The sequence below is a fragment of the Schistocerca serialis genome, chromosome 5 (assembly GCF_023864345.2).
Source record: "Schistocerca serialis cubense isolate TAMUIC-IGC-003099 chromosome 5, iqSchSeri2.2, whole genome shotgun sequence".
Classification (NCBI taxonomy): domain Eukaryota; kingdom Metazoa; phylum Arthropoda; class Insecta; order Orthoptera; family Acrididae; genus Schistocerca; species Schistocerca serialis.
In genome coordinates this window covers 340,403,693-340,421,437 of record NC_064642.1, presented here as the reverse complement: position 1 = coordinate 340,421,437, position 17,745 = coordinate 340,403,693, and the positions used below count along the sequence as shown (strand labels likewise).

General features: G+C 37.1%; 1 protein-coding gene across 1 annotated transcript in view; it reads right to left on the bottom strand.

Moving 5' to 3' along the window:
- The window catches only part of LOC126480962 (kalirin), a 1,643,174-nt gene that overhangs the window by 1,279,232 nt on the left and 346,197 nt on the right, over positions 1–17,745 (bottom strand). Inside the window, exons 8-12 of the mRNA XM_050104391.1 lie at positions 14,318–14,509; positions 10,278–10,409; positions 9,008–9,115; positions 8,511–8,600; positions 7,901–7,930 (exon numbers count right to left, since the gene is read on the bottom strand). Of these exons, the coding sequence (XP_049960348.1) occupies positions 7,901–7,930; positions 8,511–8,600; positions 9,008–9,115; positions 10,278–10,409; positions 14,318–14,509 (552 nt within the window). The remainder of the gene's footprint in view (positions 1–7,900; positions 7,931–8,510; positions 8,601–9,007; positions 9,116–10,277; positions 10,410–14,317; positions 14,510–17,745) is intronic.

Genomic DNA, 17,745 nt, shown 5'->3' with positions numbered 1-17,745 from the left:
GAACATTTAGTGAAAAAGATGTGTGATATAATAAAAGAAGTTCAACTACTGATGTAAATTTTGAGATTAGAAGGTATCTTTGTATAACATTTAGTTTGTTGCTGAAGTCTGTACTTAGAGAAATATGTGAGAAAATGCGAGGTAAACAATCAAACAATATAGTTGTGTATAAAAAGATATGAATAAAGATAAACACAATTACTGATTTCTTTGAAACTATAGACAATGATAGGAAACTTTACATCCTCATTAGGTTTGCTTATTTCTTGCAATTGTTTCTCCCTTGCTTTCATATGTCTCATATTCTAGTGCAGCAGATACATTACCTATATTTATGTTCTGTTGCTGATTCAAATGTGATACCTCACTTGGATGGGAATAACTTCTTACCTATTTTTTCTACAGTTTGTGCATACATGTGCCACATTTCCACATATTGCATAAGTGAAGACAATCTGTGTATCACATAATTTCTGTGCAGCTGGAAAATAGCTTGTGAAACAATATCAAACAAACCAATCTCAAACAGAAAACAAATCACCCACACTGGCACTAAAGCTTATAAATGATAACATTTTTGTTAAATGAATCATCCAAAAGGGTAAAATGTCCTGTATGTACTTCAAACTACTCAATTAAGTAACTAAAACTTTCTACTGAAAAATGTTGCTGATATTTACAAATAATTCCAGATCCACTCTCTACTGAAGAATAGTTGAGATATTTACAGATAATTCCAGATCCATAGAAAATGAAAGCACAAATCTACTCAACCCAACACCCCACCACCAATTATCTACACCAGACTCAGAATATTACTTGAAACAATAATGTTCATTTAAGATATTGTTTCTTTGTACTTTGATCAACGTAAACATGCACAGCCTTATCTGAAACTGAGGACCTTCCTGCATTGACTTCAGATTCTTAAGACCATCCTATGTAGCAATTTAGAGTTACATCCTGATACTTCTGTTTAAATGGTATAGGATGTAAATCAATTGGGAAATAACTAAAATCACTGCTAGCTAGCTTGCAATGCAAGCCTTTCATGATTCTATATGTATTTGATAATTAAATGAGAAACTATAAGTACAGTCTGTATGGAAAACGTAGTGATGCTGAAGAATTATTGCTTATGTAGAAAACACTAAATAGTAAATATTAGTCATTGTTGTCCCTTGAAAATCTTGACCACACTACACTGAACACTCTCGGTGGTGAATATTCAATTTAAAATTTTTTATGCAACAGCCACTGAACAGTATAATTACATGTATTTAACTGTTTTTGAATCCTGTAAGTAGAAAACATACACAGTAACGTTAGGAACAGAGTAAAAATGAACTACATGAGAGCAGAACTAGGGGATGCTCTTCTAGCTTTCTGGTCTACTATAAATCTATCAGCAGACCTAACCATGACAACACGGCGGACTTTTTTAAAAATATTGTGCATGTTTGCCACTACGATCTGATTGCTCACCCAAAAACATTTTATTCACTTTCCTACATACATCTGTCTACCGTCTGTCAATAGCTTTATATGGCAGTCTGCCTAGTAAATGGCCCCTCAACATCAGATCTCCCTGATGTGCCCTCATCCCCATCCCTACCCTCTTTCCAGTCTCACAACAGCAATTGCTGTCCTAACAACATGCAGCTCACTATGTATAGATGATTCAAATAAATTGCAGCAGCACCAGTAGCATATGGTAGTTGTTTGTAGCACTACTATGGTGACAAATTATTCCATCTACATGCCAATTGCTTTGGATTTTTCCTAGTTACTGTTGCTTTTAATGCTATTGTGGAAAATTGTGGATGGAATACAAACAATGTAAAAGTTTACCATAATTTTGCTCACCATATTTGCAAGGAGTTAAGCAGTATAAAGATACATATATTAGACTGAACTAGTAGTTAAGGCTTCAAGCAATCTCTCTCTCTCTCTCTCTCTCTCTCTCTCTCTCTCTCTCTCTCTCTCACTCACACACACACACACACACACACACACACACACACACACACACACACACACACACAGAGCTGTGAATGTTGTACAGTGAGCTCACCCCAATGCAGTCGAGGGAACTCATTTGCAGTAAATGATGAAATAGGAGGTGTAAGTTAAGGAAGGGAAGAAACAGAATAGGAAAATTGGAAATCAGCAAGAGAACAGTGTGGTTGTGTATTAATAGATAGATGAAGCAAACTCAGGTGAAATGGTGGGAAGCTTCTGGGAGAATGGGATGGTGGTGGGAGGAGGAGGAGGCAAAGAGAGGCTGGAACTGCCTGAGAAGAGGAGCAAATGTAGATAGGGGGCAGGGGCCAGTGGAGAGTGGGGCAAGGGGGCATCCCATTGTAGCTGGGTGTTGTACCCCATGGAAAGGATGTCTGCCCTAGATGACCAACATCTCCAAGCTACTACCAGTACTCTAGCTTCCTTAACCAGAAACACTAACAATGTCCTTCACATTCTCTCAACTGTCACTACCTCATTAGCACTTCATCCCCTGCTTGTTACTGTTGATATCACCTCACTCTATCCTAATATCCCTCATGTCCAAGGCCTTGGTGCCACCAGACACTAGCTTACCCAATGTCCTACTGGTTCAGCACACTTCCAGTTTTTTTTACATAGTACCAGCCATACCCTTACTAGTTCTGCTCTGAGGTGGAGATACATAAACAAATTTCTGACATGACCAGAGCTGCTGCATGACTATTTCATAGACCAACCTGTTTATACAGTACTTACGAGAATCCCTGCTATCCACCTGACATCCTAGCATTTTCGTTTTTTTTTCTTTTCTTATACTCTAGGTGAACGATTCTCCATTTTTTATCTCTATTGTGTCCAAGTCTATTACAAATTATATTTTATGGTATAAATATAACCTTAAAACTCTTTTTATATAAAAATGTCTTTGATATAGTTTATTTGGTTAAGCATTTTGTGAATGTTGCCAATGCTTGAGCTTCCAAAGCAACAACCAATGGTTCTAATTTACGCTGCTTCCTCCAGCATCTCCAGTCTGATTCAAACAGGGTTAGGAGTGTTCTTGATCCATTAGTATTCTCTAATCTCTCAAAGACTCTTCCGTGATAGAAGTTTAAATCTCAAGGCAAACATTAAAAAAAAAAAAAAAAAAAAAAAATACATCTCAAGAAATGTGAAGATGTCTTTCTGGGTTAAGCCAGGACCAGACGGGAGCCAAGCATTTTGTGCTTTGGGTAGGAAGCACTTTAGTATTTTACAGGGTGGACCAACTAACCTGAGGTAACATTCACATTACAAGGGACATGAAATCAACAAAAAGTGTAGTTCTGGAAATTTAAATAAACTATCAAGCTATTTTGTTAGCTTAAATAGTAAAGAGGAGTATGATAAAAGCACTGTATGTGAACTTGATTTAGTGATACAGTGAAACATATGCTAAGTTATTCAAGTCTGGATTATTAAATATGTTTAGTGATTCTGTAGTTGCATCCAAACTTCAATTTGGATGTACTAAAGTGGAAATGATTGTGAAGACTGTCCATGCTCCTAACAGTGTTAATGTCTTTGTGTTTATTTTAAGGTGTCTAAAAAGGGCTTTAATATTTTTTTCACTGACAGCCAATGTGTCAAGCAAAAGCAATTGAAAAGTGTTCTCAGTCTGCATCTGGTACTTTGACGCTTTAAAGGGAGAGCAGAATAAATTTTGGATTTCATTGAAAATGCTAGAGAAATATCTATGGCAATTACCAAATTGGTACTGCAGAGCTTAGAAAAACATAATTTGTCATACATAAGAGTAAGTGCTGTGACACAATAAACAGATGTTCAACAGATTAATCAAGGCAGAATTCCATACAACAGTCAATTATGAAAGCATGTCCTGTTCATAATTTTTTAAATTTCAAAAGAGTGTTATTCATTTATTAAAAACGACAGAAGTTCAGTGAAATACAATTAGAATGAATCTGAATCTGACTGACTAACTCTTGAAAATGATAAATATGTATTTTTGAGTTCTTTGGATGCGTACTTCCACACCATGAATATTTTGTGCCCCCTATCAACACTTTCTAGACAACCTCAAAAACACCTTCAGGCCACAATTTTATGTTAAAAGGACCACACATTTGTACAGGTCAGGCTGTGATCTTCTCAATGCATGAGTCGTCTACTGCTTAAAACCTGGACTCACTGTCTGTAAAAAAGAATGTCCAGATGTCTTGCTAGCTGTCCGTTGACTGGTTCTGCTTTCTGTTGCCAATTTTTAGAATTATTTCAAAAAAAACATCAGTGAAAGAAATAGCTGCTGTCATGAATTGCTGAGCCAGTTTGGTCACAATGACATAATTTCCTGAGTGTACTCATTAGGTTTTGTTGTTTACTGTAATTCTGCTACAGATACATCATGTTTGTTGAGTGAGCAAGAAATATTGGAGACTCCAGAGGAAGAAACTGCTCAATTACTTACCTCAAACTTTTTTTCTTGGGAGGATAATTATACTTTCTGTCATCATTATTTTAAAATTTGTAAATCATCAAAGAACTGAAGTAAATATAGAAAATAAATCTTGAAGCTAAGTCTTTTTTTAATACGTATTACTCTTGAAGGTAAATCAATTACATATATGTCAGTGATGACTCATATAATGGCATAAATGGGCAGTTTCCTAGGCCCAATACTCTTTGAAGTGGCTGGTCTCCAAGTGTCAAATATATCGAAGGGCTATATAATGTTTTGTATGATGTAATGTAAAGTGTATATTTTAGGTTTGAAAATGTTGTTAGAAATAAATAAAGAATTGTCACTCCCTTTTTTGTTTTATGATATCTGGCAACCCTACAAGATGCTTAACTCCTTGTCTAGGTCAGGCTCATCTCAAAGATGATACCTTCACGGTGTGGACCCAGGCCCAAGGCATCCTATCCTCATAGCATCACAGTCTTGTAACTATTTTTCCTAAATGTATGAGAACTGTTCCTTACAGCCCAGCAAGCACCCTACCTGGGTATCGACTTCCAACTCCATGATGGCTCCATAATATCCTACATGCACATAAAATCAACAAACAGTACCTCCACTTTTATATCTGTTATCCTTTTTACACCAAAAAGTAGGGCTTAGCTACCTGTAAATGCTGTATCTGGGCTGACAAGCAATTCCTTGCCCATTATGCTAAAGGTATTATTAACTGATTAGAAGGGAAGTGACATACAGAAATGTGATAAATACACAGAGAGACAGATGGGCTGGCCAGTTCCCACCTTGGCTCAGTACTGTCAAAAGTCACACAAAATCAATGAATAATAATAAAACTTAGCTTCTGGAAACTAGTTCCCTCATCAGGGAGGAGAGAGGATAAACCGGAAAAGAAGGGAAAACTGGATACAAGTCACTCACAACCTAGCTTATAAGGGAAAGGTGAGCAAAGATGAAGTGAAAGGTGTCCTCACACACACACACACACACACACACACACACACACACACACAGGTGAGGGGGGAGGGGAAGTGTGTTAACATAAATGCAGGTTGAGGCAGGGGAGTGGTGAGATGAAAGGATGTATCGGAGCGCAAGTTCCCATCTGTGCAGTTCTGAGGGACTGGTGTTGGGTGGGTGGATCCAAATGGCTTCGTATCATGTAGCAGTTGTCTAGATCTCCAGAGATATGCTGGAGTGCATACTCCATCATTGGTTATTGGGCATACCCCAGGTGGACAGTTTGTCTGTGCCCTTTTATGTGTTCAGCCAGTTTGGTAGCTGTCATATCAATGTAGAAAGCTGTACAGTGAACACAACAACTGATAAGTGATGGACATGTGGCCCTCCATTCAATAGTATACATTTTGCCAATGGCAGGACTGGAGTAGGTGGTTGTGGGAGGATGCAAGGGAACCAAACCTGCTGCAATACCTGCCCCATGCAGAAAAGCAGTGCCCTCCAGACACTGGGCACTAACAAATCTGTGGCATGCTCCTAATACTTCAACCACATAACTGTTGCTGTTGTTGTCATCATCATCTTCAGTCTGAAGACAGGTTAAAGCAGCTCTCCACAACAGTCTATGCTGTGCAAGTCTCCTCATTTCTGCATTACTGTTTCAACCTACATCCGATTCAACTTGCTTACTGTAGTCAAGCCTCAAACTATCTCTACAATTTTTAGTCCATATACTTCACTCCATTTAAAAGTTGTTGCTTCAGGATGACTGATATCATTCGTTCACTTCTTTTATTCAAGTTGTGCCATAAAGTTCTTCCCTCCCTGATGCACCCCCAATTAATCAAATGCAAATGAACAGGCCCTCCTTATTTCAAATATTATCCCAGACCAGAACAGCTTAGCATCTTCCTTTGACATGGCTTTGCCTAACTTTCACTCTCCTTTCTCAGAGTAGTATTTAATCATCTGCCAAGATTACTAAATGTCCTGGTCCACTCTTATGGTACACCTACTTGCGGCATTTTGTCACATGGGTTACATCTGTTAGAGACACTGGTGCAGGACCCATCCTATGCACTTATCCACTAAATCCTGTTTCAGTTCTTTCACCCGCATATCCTGCCCCCTCAAGCACACGGCCACCTGTGGAAGTAGTCATATCATATACTAACTAAGCCACAATATCTACCCATCCTTTAATGTGGGCATGAGTACCAACAAGCTGCCCACCCACACTAATGGTCACCATCAAATTGTGGCCAAGATCAGCTTTCATAACCAGTGACAGAGAATGCCACTGAACACTATAGCTCAGACTTGTTATTGTGCCTGACAGCTACACAATGCCTCAGCTGTATGGTCAATGGCTATCTTTCCTCCTGCCATTACTTACATATAGTTGACATACACAATCATCAATAGCAAAACACATTGCTTTGTATGTGGTACTACTTTATGAATCATTAATTTTTATCTTATGAATGTAACATCTACTGAAAATGGCATTACATGTCATGAAAGATAATTGTGTATTATAATTCACCACATAGAAGAGGAGATGAGTCACGGACAGGCACAATGAAAGAGGCTGCTAAAATATTTACTCATAAGCTTTCAGACAAACTCCTTCTTCTGAAGTAGAACTCACGCACATTTGCACAAGCACAACTCGTACACACATGGTCACTTCTCTGTGTTTGCCACCCAGTACCCGGAGACAATGGTCAAATGAAATGTGTGAAAGTTGTGCTTTTGTGTGTGTGTGTGTGTGTGTGTGTGTGTGTTGGGGGGGGGGGGGGTGAGTTCTACTTCGGAAGAAGGACTTCTTCCAAAAACTTATGACTAAATACTTCAGCAATCATTTTCACTGTGCCTGGCTGCAACTCAGTGCCTTGTCTATGTGGTATGTAGCAATCTATCCTGTCCATAATATTGGTGTTATACCTTCCTGGACTTTCCATTGTTTGATTGTGCATTATAATTCTCTGGTGGCAAGAACTTTAACCTTATACTGTACTCCACCATGTCTTTCAAAATTATTGTAATTGCTTGCACTACACAGACTATAACATTCTCTTTTGTTTTCTCCCTTCTCCAGCCTCTCGCAGTATGCTTTTTCACACAACAAAAATCCACAATAAGGCTGACAGATGCACACTGTCACAAAATATGCGTATAATGCATACATCTGTAAGTATATCATTCTAAAATAAGAGTGATGTGTAGACAAAATGAATGTTTTGCACACATTTGTAACATAATCTACAAAACACACACAGACAGAAACTCTGATTTCATCAGTAAATTGTCAAAAACTATGTGTCACAGTCTACTGACAGTTTTCTACCACAGTAAAAAACAGCAAGCAAAACAAGAAACTAGTGCAACAGCAAAATTGTGACTGAATGGATTCTACACTGGTGTACCACACAAATCACAAAAATATTTTTAACTTACTGGATGCCCCTTCTGCTTTCTTCTTGTACTCTTGAATAAAAAATATTTCAAATTACTAAACAAATATTATGAATTTCTAAATATTGAAAAGAATGCTACTAATGTAATCAAGATTATAACACTGGCAGTATAAAGTATTTGCCATACCTCTACAACAACGTTTGGCAAATGAAAGTGGTTTAATACCTGTAAAATTTCACAGCTCTTAAAAAAGCATGTGAATTCAAAATGTGGACAAGCCTAAAATCATGCAACAAAACTACTCCGTTCCATATTTAAACTGTACAACCTAACAGTACAGCTCACTGACCACTTAAAAATATAAAATGGTACCGAAAAAGGAAACTCGGGAGAATCAATAATAACCATAAAAATTTATTTATAAATCATAGTTTGAGATAGGAGAAAAAGTAAGAACGTGTACTTCTGCAAAAAACTATTTTTCTAATTACAAAAAGCTAGCAAGAACAAATAGCATTTTCCCTGGTTGCCATAAAGGTATACAGTTGAAAAAACTGCAAAAAACTATGGTAGCTATGTTACTAATATATACTATAAATATACTATCATGACCAAGAAATGAAGAAAAGTGAAAGAAAAAGTTGCCTACATGTTTCCGAGCTGATTCCATTCCAGGTTGGTTACAGATCTGAACCAGGTGGTCGAGCTGATATAGCAGTTTTTTGCTAGTGCTATGAACCTGTGAAGGACCCAATAACCAACACCTCATTAGTATAACTTGCTTATCCATTCTCAGACACACACCTCCCACTAAACAGGCAATCAAAATTCGCTACCCTCTTGCAATCACTGTACTTCATATTGTTAAGCAGCCAATGTATTTTATTTTTTAGAGAGAAATTTGCTTCCAATAACAGCAAAAAATTGTTATTCATTTCAGTTGCCTGGCTAACTCCGGAATACATTTAACCAAAAAGCTTGGAATGTATTCAAGAGAGATGAGTAATAGCTGAAGTCACAGTTGTTGCAAAAGGTTAGGAGATATGCAATCTAACCCATACATCTCCAATCCCGATCAAGCACCAAATGAAACTGGAAGAGAACAGAAAGAGAGAGACACTAATGTGAAATGAATGTATGGCATACATTGTTGTCGGAAACACATTCTCTGGCAGTGAGTGTTGAGGGGAAACAGTGGCAGACTTGAACCAAGATGTCAAGTCCATTCAGAAGGGCCTGGTATGAATTATACACCTGAAAATGAAAATAATAACATGAAAAAGAATGGTAAATGTGGAAGGAAATGCTATAGTGTTCCAGCAAACACTGGGAGATCCTATGCTCCTCAGTGTGTAGAACCCAACAGTATACCTTACATGTATGTGTCTATAGGATGTGCAATGCTACTTATTACCATTTGCTGCTTGTTAAAAGAGTGCTGTTCAATGTAACTCTGTGAGGCTTTGAAAGTTATCATGGAATTTTACAGCAATACTTCATAAGCATAAAGGCAATAATTTTTCTCATAAATAACTGCTTTCACACAAAGTTCCCATTGCTTAATTTTTGTTTTCTAGTTCATTCAACTACGAATGGGAACCTCTTTGTATAATTTACTGTATTATCTTAAATAAACATTTATCTTTACTGAAAAAGCCTTTTTCCAAATATAATTTCTTTCAAATAAGTGCAAATAGTAAATACTTTACAATAAAATTTAAAGTTCCAGCCAACAAGCATAGTAAGAACACAAAAATTTTAATAGCTGAGCCTCTTTTTGAGCAAAAATGTAATTGTTTTTGAAATTATTACTTGCAAAGCTCTCACTTTGCCACTACCAAATTTATATAACATAAATAATGATTCTATGAATAATACATTAACACATTTACTACATAAAACAAATGCTAATGAGCATAAATCTCAATTTCAAAAAATGATATCTACATAAAGATCATTCGGTGCAAATACAAGCAGAAGCACCATTCTCTTAGGGAAAGAAGGACAGCAAAATCAAGTGCACAGGAATGACAAATAATTGTGCTAATACTGAAACTTTGACCTACAATATGCAAATAAATAAGACATTATGACAGTTGCCCTAGGAACTCTAGTTAAAAAATAAAAATAACATTTATAAAGGAAGAATTATCTGCTTGCCTGCGATAATTTTCCATCTGGAACCAAGCAGTCCTACAAGTACATACAAATACCAACTAATTAAGAGTGGGAATAACTGAAATGTAATAAATATGTACATTGCATAAGTTCATATTCACAAGAAGCTGATGAATACAATAGAAATTGACTGCATATGAATGTTTTGATTTAAGTAATATATCATTTTATTCTGTAAATGACTATGTTCTGATAAAAATGCAGATTAAATTTAAGATTACATTAGAAACAATATTACCTCTGTATATGCCTGGCACATAGATTCATAGAGACTTTGGTGTTGATGTATTGCTGTCTCTAAAACTATTATTTCACTTGGTATTGTCATGTTTTCACAGGCCTGATTCCAATTCGACACATTTTCAACATACTGAAATGGAAGCATAAACTGCATAAAAACAAAATTTTGAAATATTTCAATAATGAGTACAATAGGAAGAAAAATAATAAAAAATAAAGCTTCCAGTTGCATATTTAATATTATAAACCTTAGCATCAGACCAGTGAACTAAAACTGATCATTGTCATTACAAATCATTGTCAGCACAGAACTAATATTTCAGCACTTTGTAAAACACATGGAAGACTGCTGAAATGTTGAAGAGTAAGTTCATTTCTTCTGTACTTGGGTACAATGAGCCAAAAATTATTCATAAGAAACAGAAACAGAGGATGACATCTATGATGCCCCACAACCCAAAATAAATAAGTAAATAAATAAATGAATAAAACCCAAAACAGAAATAAAAACATTCTGGAATGTATTAAGAATAAGCAGAACCTTAAGGAGTCATGTGAATGTAACACTCTGCTGAATGGCATTAGAACGTAAATGGCTGCAGTAATATTACTATGCTACTTTAGCAGAAACAGGTTTTATGAGAAACATAACTGTAGCAGCATTGTAAAGATTATAACTTACATACAGCAATCAGCCACAAGTATGGTATAAGAAGGTTCTAAGAGCAATCTGGCAAAGGATTTTTAAAAATCGTTTAATATTTCACAGCCTGATGCTCTGAAAAAATGCCTTTCAGCTAACACTTGGGAGACCAAGCTTGAACATAGCTTGGACCACAACTTTCTGTTAAAAAGACCACAGCTGAACATAGGTCAGCCATAATTTTCTTGATGCACAAGCCACCTGTCACTCAAAAACTGGATTCATTTCATATGAGAACAATATATGGACATCTCTCAACCTGCCCCTTGACTGGTGCTGCCTTCTAATATCAACTTCTAGAATTATTTCAAAAGAAACATTAGTGAATGTAAAAGCTGCTGTTGTGAATGGCTGGGCCAATATTAACGCACTGACAAATTTCATGCATATAGTCATTAGTTTTTAGTTTGCTGTAATTCTGCTACAGATACGTCACACTTGTTGACTGAGTAAGATATCAGGGAAACTCGAGAGGAAGAAATTGCTAAATAACACACTTCCTCACACTTTTTTATTGGGGGACAATTACACTACCTTTCATATTATTTTAAAATCTGTAATCCATCAAAGAACTAAATTCAATATGAAAAATAAAGCTTTAAGCTTGGACCTATTTTTGTATGTATTACACCTGAAGATACATAAATTACATACGTGCCAATATTACTATAAATAACGGCATAAATGGCCAGTTTCCTATGTAAAATATTTTTCTAAGTGACTAGTCTCCCCAATGTTAAGCCACATCTTGTTACTGTGAGATTTTTCCCAAAGCCAGAGAAGACAGACATGTGCACTCTACAAGTGCTGTGCTTTGCTTGAAAGTGATGCCTTGTTTAAAGACTGACTGCCCACTATCATGTTCCTGAGGACCTGGGACACTTGAGTGGAGGGGCTTACAGGCCTTCCCATTGCAAGGAAAGGAACCTGTTGTTAGGCTCCAGCCTTCTTAGCAATTTAGGAATACACACAATCTCCTGGACACTCTCAAACGTATTTTTCAAGATAATCCAGTGTGTAAGCCAGTATAACAGTGTGCTCCTGGACACTCTCAAACATATTTTTCAAGATAATCCAGCGTGTAAGCCAGTATAACAGTGTGAGCTAAGGTAAGAACTCTTCACGACTGTACTACCTGTCGCAATCTGCTGCTGCAGCATTACACCACACTCCCCTCCTAGAAGCTGCATCATGATTGTGTGGTCAATAATCAATGAAGGTACCACAACTTGACACACTTTTGGTGGTGTACGGCAAGTGGCGTATGTGACACCAGAGGTGACCACTTGACAACAAAAGGCCCTGGTGCATATAAATACTGGCCATTCTGCCACAAAACTGAACGTACAAGGGTCAAACTGAGGTCCTCCCAGCCGCTGAGCCATTGGTTGTCTGCCAACACCAGATGTCACTAGCTAGACAATGAGGTCAGGATTTGCACCCCACATGCCTGCGCTTCTAACACTCACCATGACTTGATAGGTTCCCATCTCACTTTCCCAGCAGCATAGCATGGCCACTGTCATGCCAACATCTAGCACAGCCTGCACCACCAGTGGCCTGGAATGCTTTCAACATAAGGTCACTCAGCTTCCGAGTTGGTGGACCATGGGTTCAATGCCCATCACCCTGCACCCACCTGATGTGGTCACTAGTCTACTACTATAGGTAGTTGAGAAATAAATAATGGTTTCATCTGTCTTCAAGCTGCCTATGACTTTTCCTGTCCAACTAACTCCAATAACCACATAACCACCAAAAGTTTCTTTTATTCATGATTTATACATAATAATAAATGTAAATTCTATTAGACCCTTTTCTTGTTTTAATAACTCTTAATTACTACGTCTTGTGCACAATGTATGGCCATTTCATTGCATTTCTCTTTTAATACTGCATTTTTTACATTTTGGGGCACCATTCTATTTTCATTTTACTACTGAATTTACAACAAAATGAAACTGGTACTGGTTAAATGTGAATAAACTTTTTATACCGTACTTGCTGCTGGTTGCTGTATTTAAGATATAGCCCTTATGATGTTCCCTTGCATATATCATGTTCCAAAAATGGCAAACCATGATTACCGTCACAATAGTGCAATAAATGAAACTGCTGAGAGACTCAATAAACTGTGAACAATAAGAGAATCTAAAGATAATATTTAAGACCATGAAATATGGTATGCAAAACATAGTACCTACTTACTACCATTTATATAATCACATTTGATCTAATCACAAAAGTTTGCTTCTCAGATGAATGAATTAGCATTACTGTGCTATTACCCAAAGTCATTAAGTCATTGTCAATGGGATGTTAAACCCAATCATCCTTCCTTCCTTCCAGCATGGCTGTTGAAATTGTACAATAATTCCCTGGCAGTAACATCATATAGAATATGATGACACTGGGCTTACTATTTTTCCAATAAAAAGAAGCTTGAAACTCATTTCATCACAACATTATCAAGATGGATGAAGAATTTTGGCTTAGCAAAGTGTGGACCATGGCTCGGAAAATCCTGAAGGCCAAATGTTTTCCATTTTTATCATTCCATTAGTTATATTCTGTCCCACAGTCAAAACAGTAGTAGCACACTACTTTTCCCCCATTCTAGCAACACTGCACAAGAATGTTAAGCAGAAGAGTTAGGAGCATAAGGATGATGATACAGTGTTTCTGAATTCTGACTACACATTTTAAGAATTTGTGGCGGAGCCCAAGCTGATACAATTTATAAGAGAAATTTCTATGAAACATGGACAAACATGGGAAACAATGTGTTCCATGCTCCTATTTTTGTTGAGTGAAAGAGTGACAGTAATTAATTATTATATGTTTTATTATTACATTAGTAAAAATCTGAATAATGCCATATCAATGTCAACTGTTAACAGCTGTAGAGAGGAATAGGATGGAAACCATTAGTGGAAGTGGCAGTATTGAGTGTACAGTATTAAATGTGACAGTGAGCATTCACAAAAAGTGGCTTGTCTCATCTTCTAAATCTTACTCACTTGTTTTTTTTTTTAATTTGAAAAAAGAGAAAAAGAGAAAGTCACTAGAGATGAGCAAAAAGGGATATTCAGCATTATAAATGTTTAACACATTCTCCACAGTCATGAAATACTTTCAAGCAAATGCACTAGGCCACTGGGTGGCAGTGGTAGGAGCAAGGAGTGACAATGTCTGACATAATTTTCTCTTTTTGTCCCACAACACATCAAATAAACATGCCATGTAGAAATACTAAAAGAAGCTCTGAATTGTTCTCTATCACAATGAACCAAGAACACAAAAAAGTAGAAATTTCATAAGCTCAGTCTTCTTACCTGTTCAGCTTTATGGTGAAACAACACAGAAAGAGCTAAAACAGATGTTCTTTCATCCAAGCCTGCTGCAAACTCCTTCCATGTCCTGTCAAGCCTGCTTGCCACAGTACGAATGTGTTGAGCAGCATAGTGATTACTTTCTATTAGGCGGGAAGCTACAGTTAAAATCCTATTAATATTTACATACACGTTCTGGAAGAAAAACGTAACACTTTTAGTAACATGGTTGTGCATAAAGTTATATACTATTCAAAACATGAAACAATAGGCAGGTGTGTTTAATGAAAGAGTAGTAATGACTCTTTCTGAATTAATGGCTCCAGTTTCAACATTAATTGAGATTACAATTAATCAATGTATAACAATAAACGCGTACATTTTATTTACGTGCTGTTAATATATTGTGCGTATTTTTGATAACAGTCTCATTTTTAAATTTATATGCATTCCAGATTAGAAACCAGCTTTCTGTTCACCACACTTCATTCATCACATTTATGAGATAAGAAAAGTAAACTGGAAACCACTGAGCCGTCACAACATTGCTACTATTTCAGTAGATTGGACAGAGTGTACGAGATATATATAAGTGAATGGTGCAGTACAGTGCAATGGAGCTGCCACTAAGCTTCAATTTTATAATTTTAAGAAAAGCATGAGAAATATCAAAGTACAAATCTTGTACTGCAGCAAAGTGGAAGAAAAGTTAAAGTTGTCATGAGCTAGTGAGAACAGTCCAAACAAGTCTGATGTGAAGTCCAAAACAACAGGAAGGATGTATGCATCAAACAGCGTATCTACGTATACATCTACATGCATACTCAGCACAGCACTGTGGAGTTCATGCACAGTGTATTTCTCACTGCATTACTTATTATGGATTTTACTCATCCCATTCATATATGAAATGCCAGAGGAACAGTTGTTTAAATGGCTTTGTGCACACTGTAGTTAGTCTAAGCATGTCCATGCGATACCTGCAGGAGTGGTATGTTGGGGGCTGGAGTATATTCCTAGATTCATCATTGAATGTTGGTTCTTGAAACTTATTAAGTACATTTTCCCAGTCTATACCTATCTCCAAGCATATGCTAGTTCAAATTCTTCAGCTTCTTCACGACACTCTCCCATGAGCAAAATGAACCTTTGACTAATAGTGCTGCCCGTCTCTGCATTTGTTCAGTAAGCTCTGATAGTCCTAGTCGGTAGCCCACACATTTGAGCAACATTCTAGGATGGGTCACGCGAATGTTTTGGAAGCAATCTCCATTGCAGAGCGACTGCTTTCCTCTAGTATTGTACTAATGAACCAAAATCTGCCACCTACTTTACCTGTGAGCAAGCCTAAGAGTCATTACATTTCATATTCCTATAAACGGTTACAACCAGATATTTGTATGAACTGACTGATTCCAACTGTGAGATATAGATATTGGAGTCGTAGGATATTTCCAAACATTTAAAGTGAGTTGCCAATCTTTTTCACCACTTTGAAAAACTATCAATATCTGACTGAATATTTATGCAGCTTTTTTTTTGACAGTACTTTTTTATAGATTACTTCATCATGTGTGAAACATTTGTATGGAGCGAAATGTTAGTGGCATATACATTAAGGAGACAAAAGTCATGGGATAGCAATACGTACATATACACATGGTGGTAGCATCACATACATAAGATATAAAAGGGGTGAGCACTGGCGAAGCTGTCATTTGTACTCAAGTGATTCAAGTGAAAAGTTTTCTGACATGATGGGAATTAAAAGGCTTTGAACATGGTATGGTAATTGAAGCTAGGAGCACAAGACATTCTGTTTTGGAAATCATTAGGGAATTCAATATTCAAAGACCCACAGTGTCAAGAATGTGCCAACAATCCCAAATCTCCAGCATTGCTTCTCACTATGGACTACACATCACTAAGAGACTAGCAGAAATAAGTGAAATAACTGCAGAAATCAATGTGGGACATACGATGAAGTTATCTATTAGGACAGTGTGCCAAAATTTGGCATTAATGAGCTATGGCAGCAGACAACCAGCCGAGTACCTTTGCTAACAGCACGACATCGCCTGCAGTGCCTCTCCTGGTCTCATAACCATAATGGTTGGATCCTCTGTGGTAAGTCAATCTAATCTAATCTAATCTAATGAAAAACTGTGGTCTGTTCAGATGAGTCCTAATTTCCGTTGGAAAGAGCTGATGGTAGGGTTTGAGTGTGGCATGGACCCCATGAAGCCATGGACCTGGGGTGTCAAAATGGCACTGTGCAAACTGATGGTACTCCATAATTGTGTGAGTTGTGTTTGGATGGAATTGACTAGCTTCTCTGATCCAACTGAACAAATCATTGATTATTTGCAGCCATTCATGGACTTCATGCTCACAAGCAATGATGGAATTTTTATGGATGACAATGCATCATGACACTGGGTTCATAATTGGTTGGAAGAGCATTCTGGATAATTCGAGCGAATGACCTGGTCACTCAAATTGCCTGACATGAATCCCATTGAGCATTTATGGGCATAACTGAGAGCTCAGTTCATACACAAAATCCCGCAACAACAATACTTTCACATTTACAAATGTCTGTAGAGGCAGCATGGTTCAGTATTTCTGCAGGGGAACATCCAGTGACTTGTTGAGTCCGTACCACATTGAGTTGCTGCACTATGCTGACATCATATTAGCAGGTATCCCATGAATTTTGTCGCCTCAGTGTACTGTAACAAAGTTAGCTAAACACATTGAGGGCCATGGTTAAACAGCAAGTGGCTTTGTGAACTTCAGACATGGCTTGCACTTGCTGCAGATGCAGTGTAAACTGTGACTGGGTTGGTGCAAGTCTATACAGCTGAATAGTCTATGCTGAGTAATGAGCTGATATTCACATTACTGTTTTGGCCAGTGTGGGTACAATAGTGTGAATACTTATACTCTGTGGTAAGATATCTACGGAAAATTTCACTAAAACTGAAGTAAGGACATAGTGCTGATTCGTCAGATAAGGCAAAACAGTGCACAAAGTAATTATTTACTCATCATATATATCTGGTGAGCAGCTATTACAATATTTTTATTGTGCCATTAATGAAGGTATTATCTTGAAGTTATAATGTGGGAATTTGCATATCCAACATAAGGAAATATGTGGCACTGTATTCATGTTAACAAAGGCCAATACTGATGATGTTGACACTTGTCATGGAAATGGCAAATTTTGCTGTTAAAAAGTGACTGTTCTTTCCCTGGGGCAGTCTGAGTACTATATCCGAGTCTGTGAGAACAGGATACACAGGGTCTAGATGAGTATTCATATATCTGTCAGAGTTTATCCCCTTGCACTCAACTATTCTTTACTTGGAGTTCTGACAACAGAAACAGCTATCATGAATGTCTTCATAACATCAGTGAAAATTATG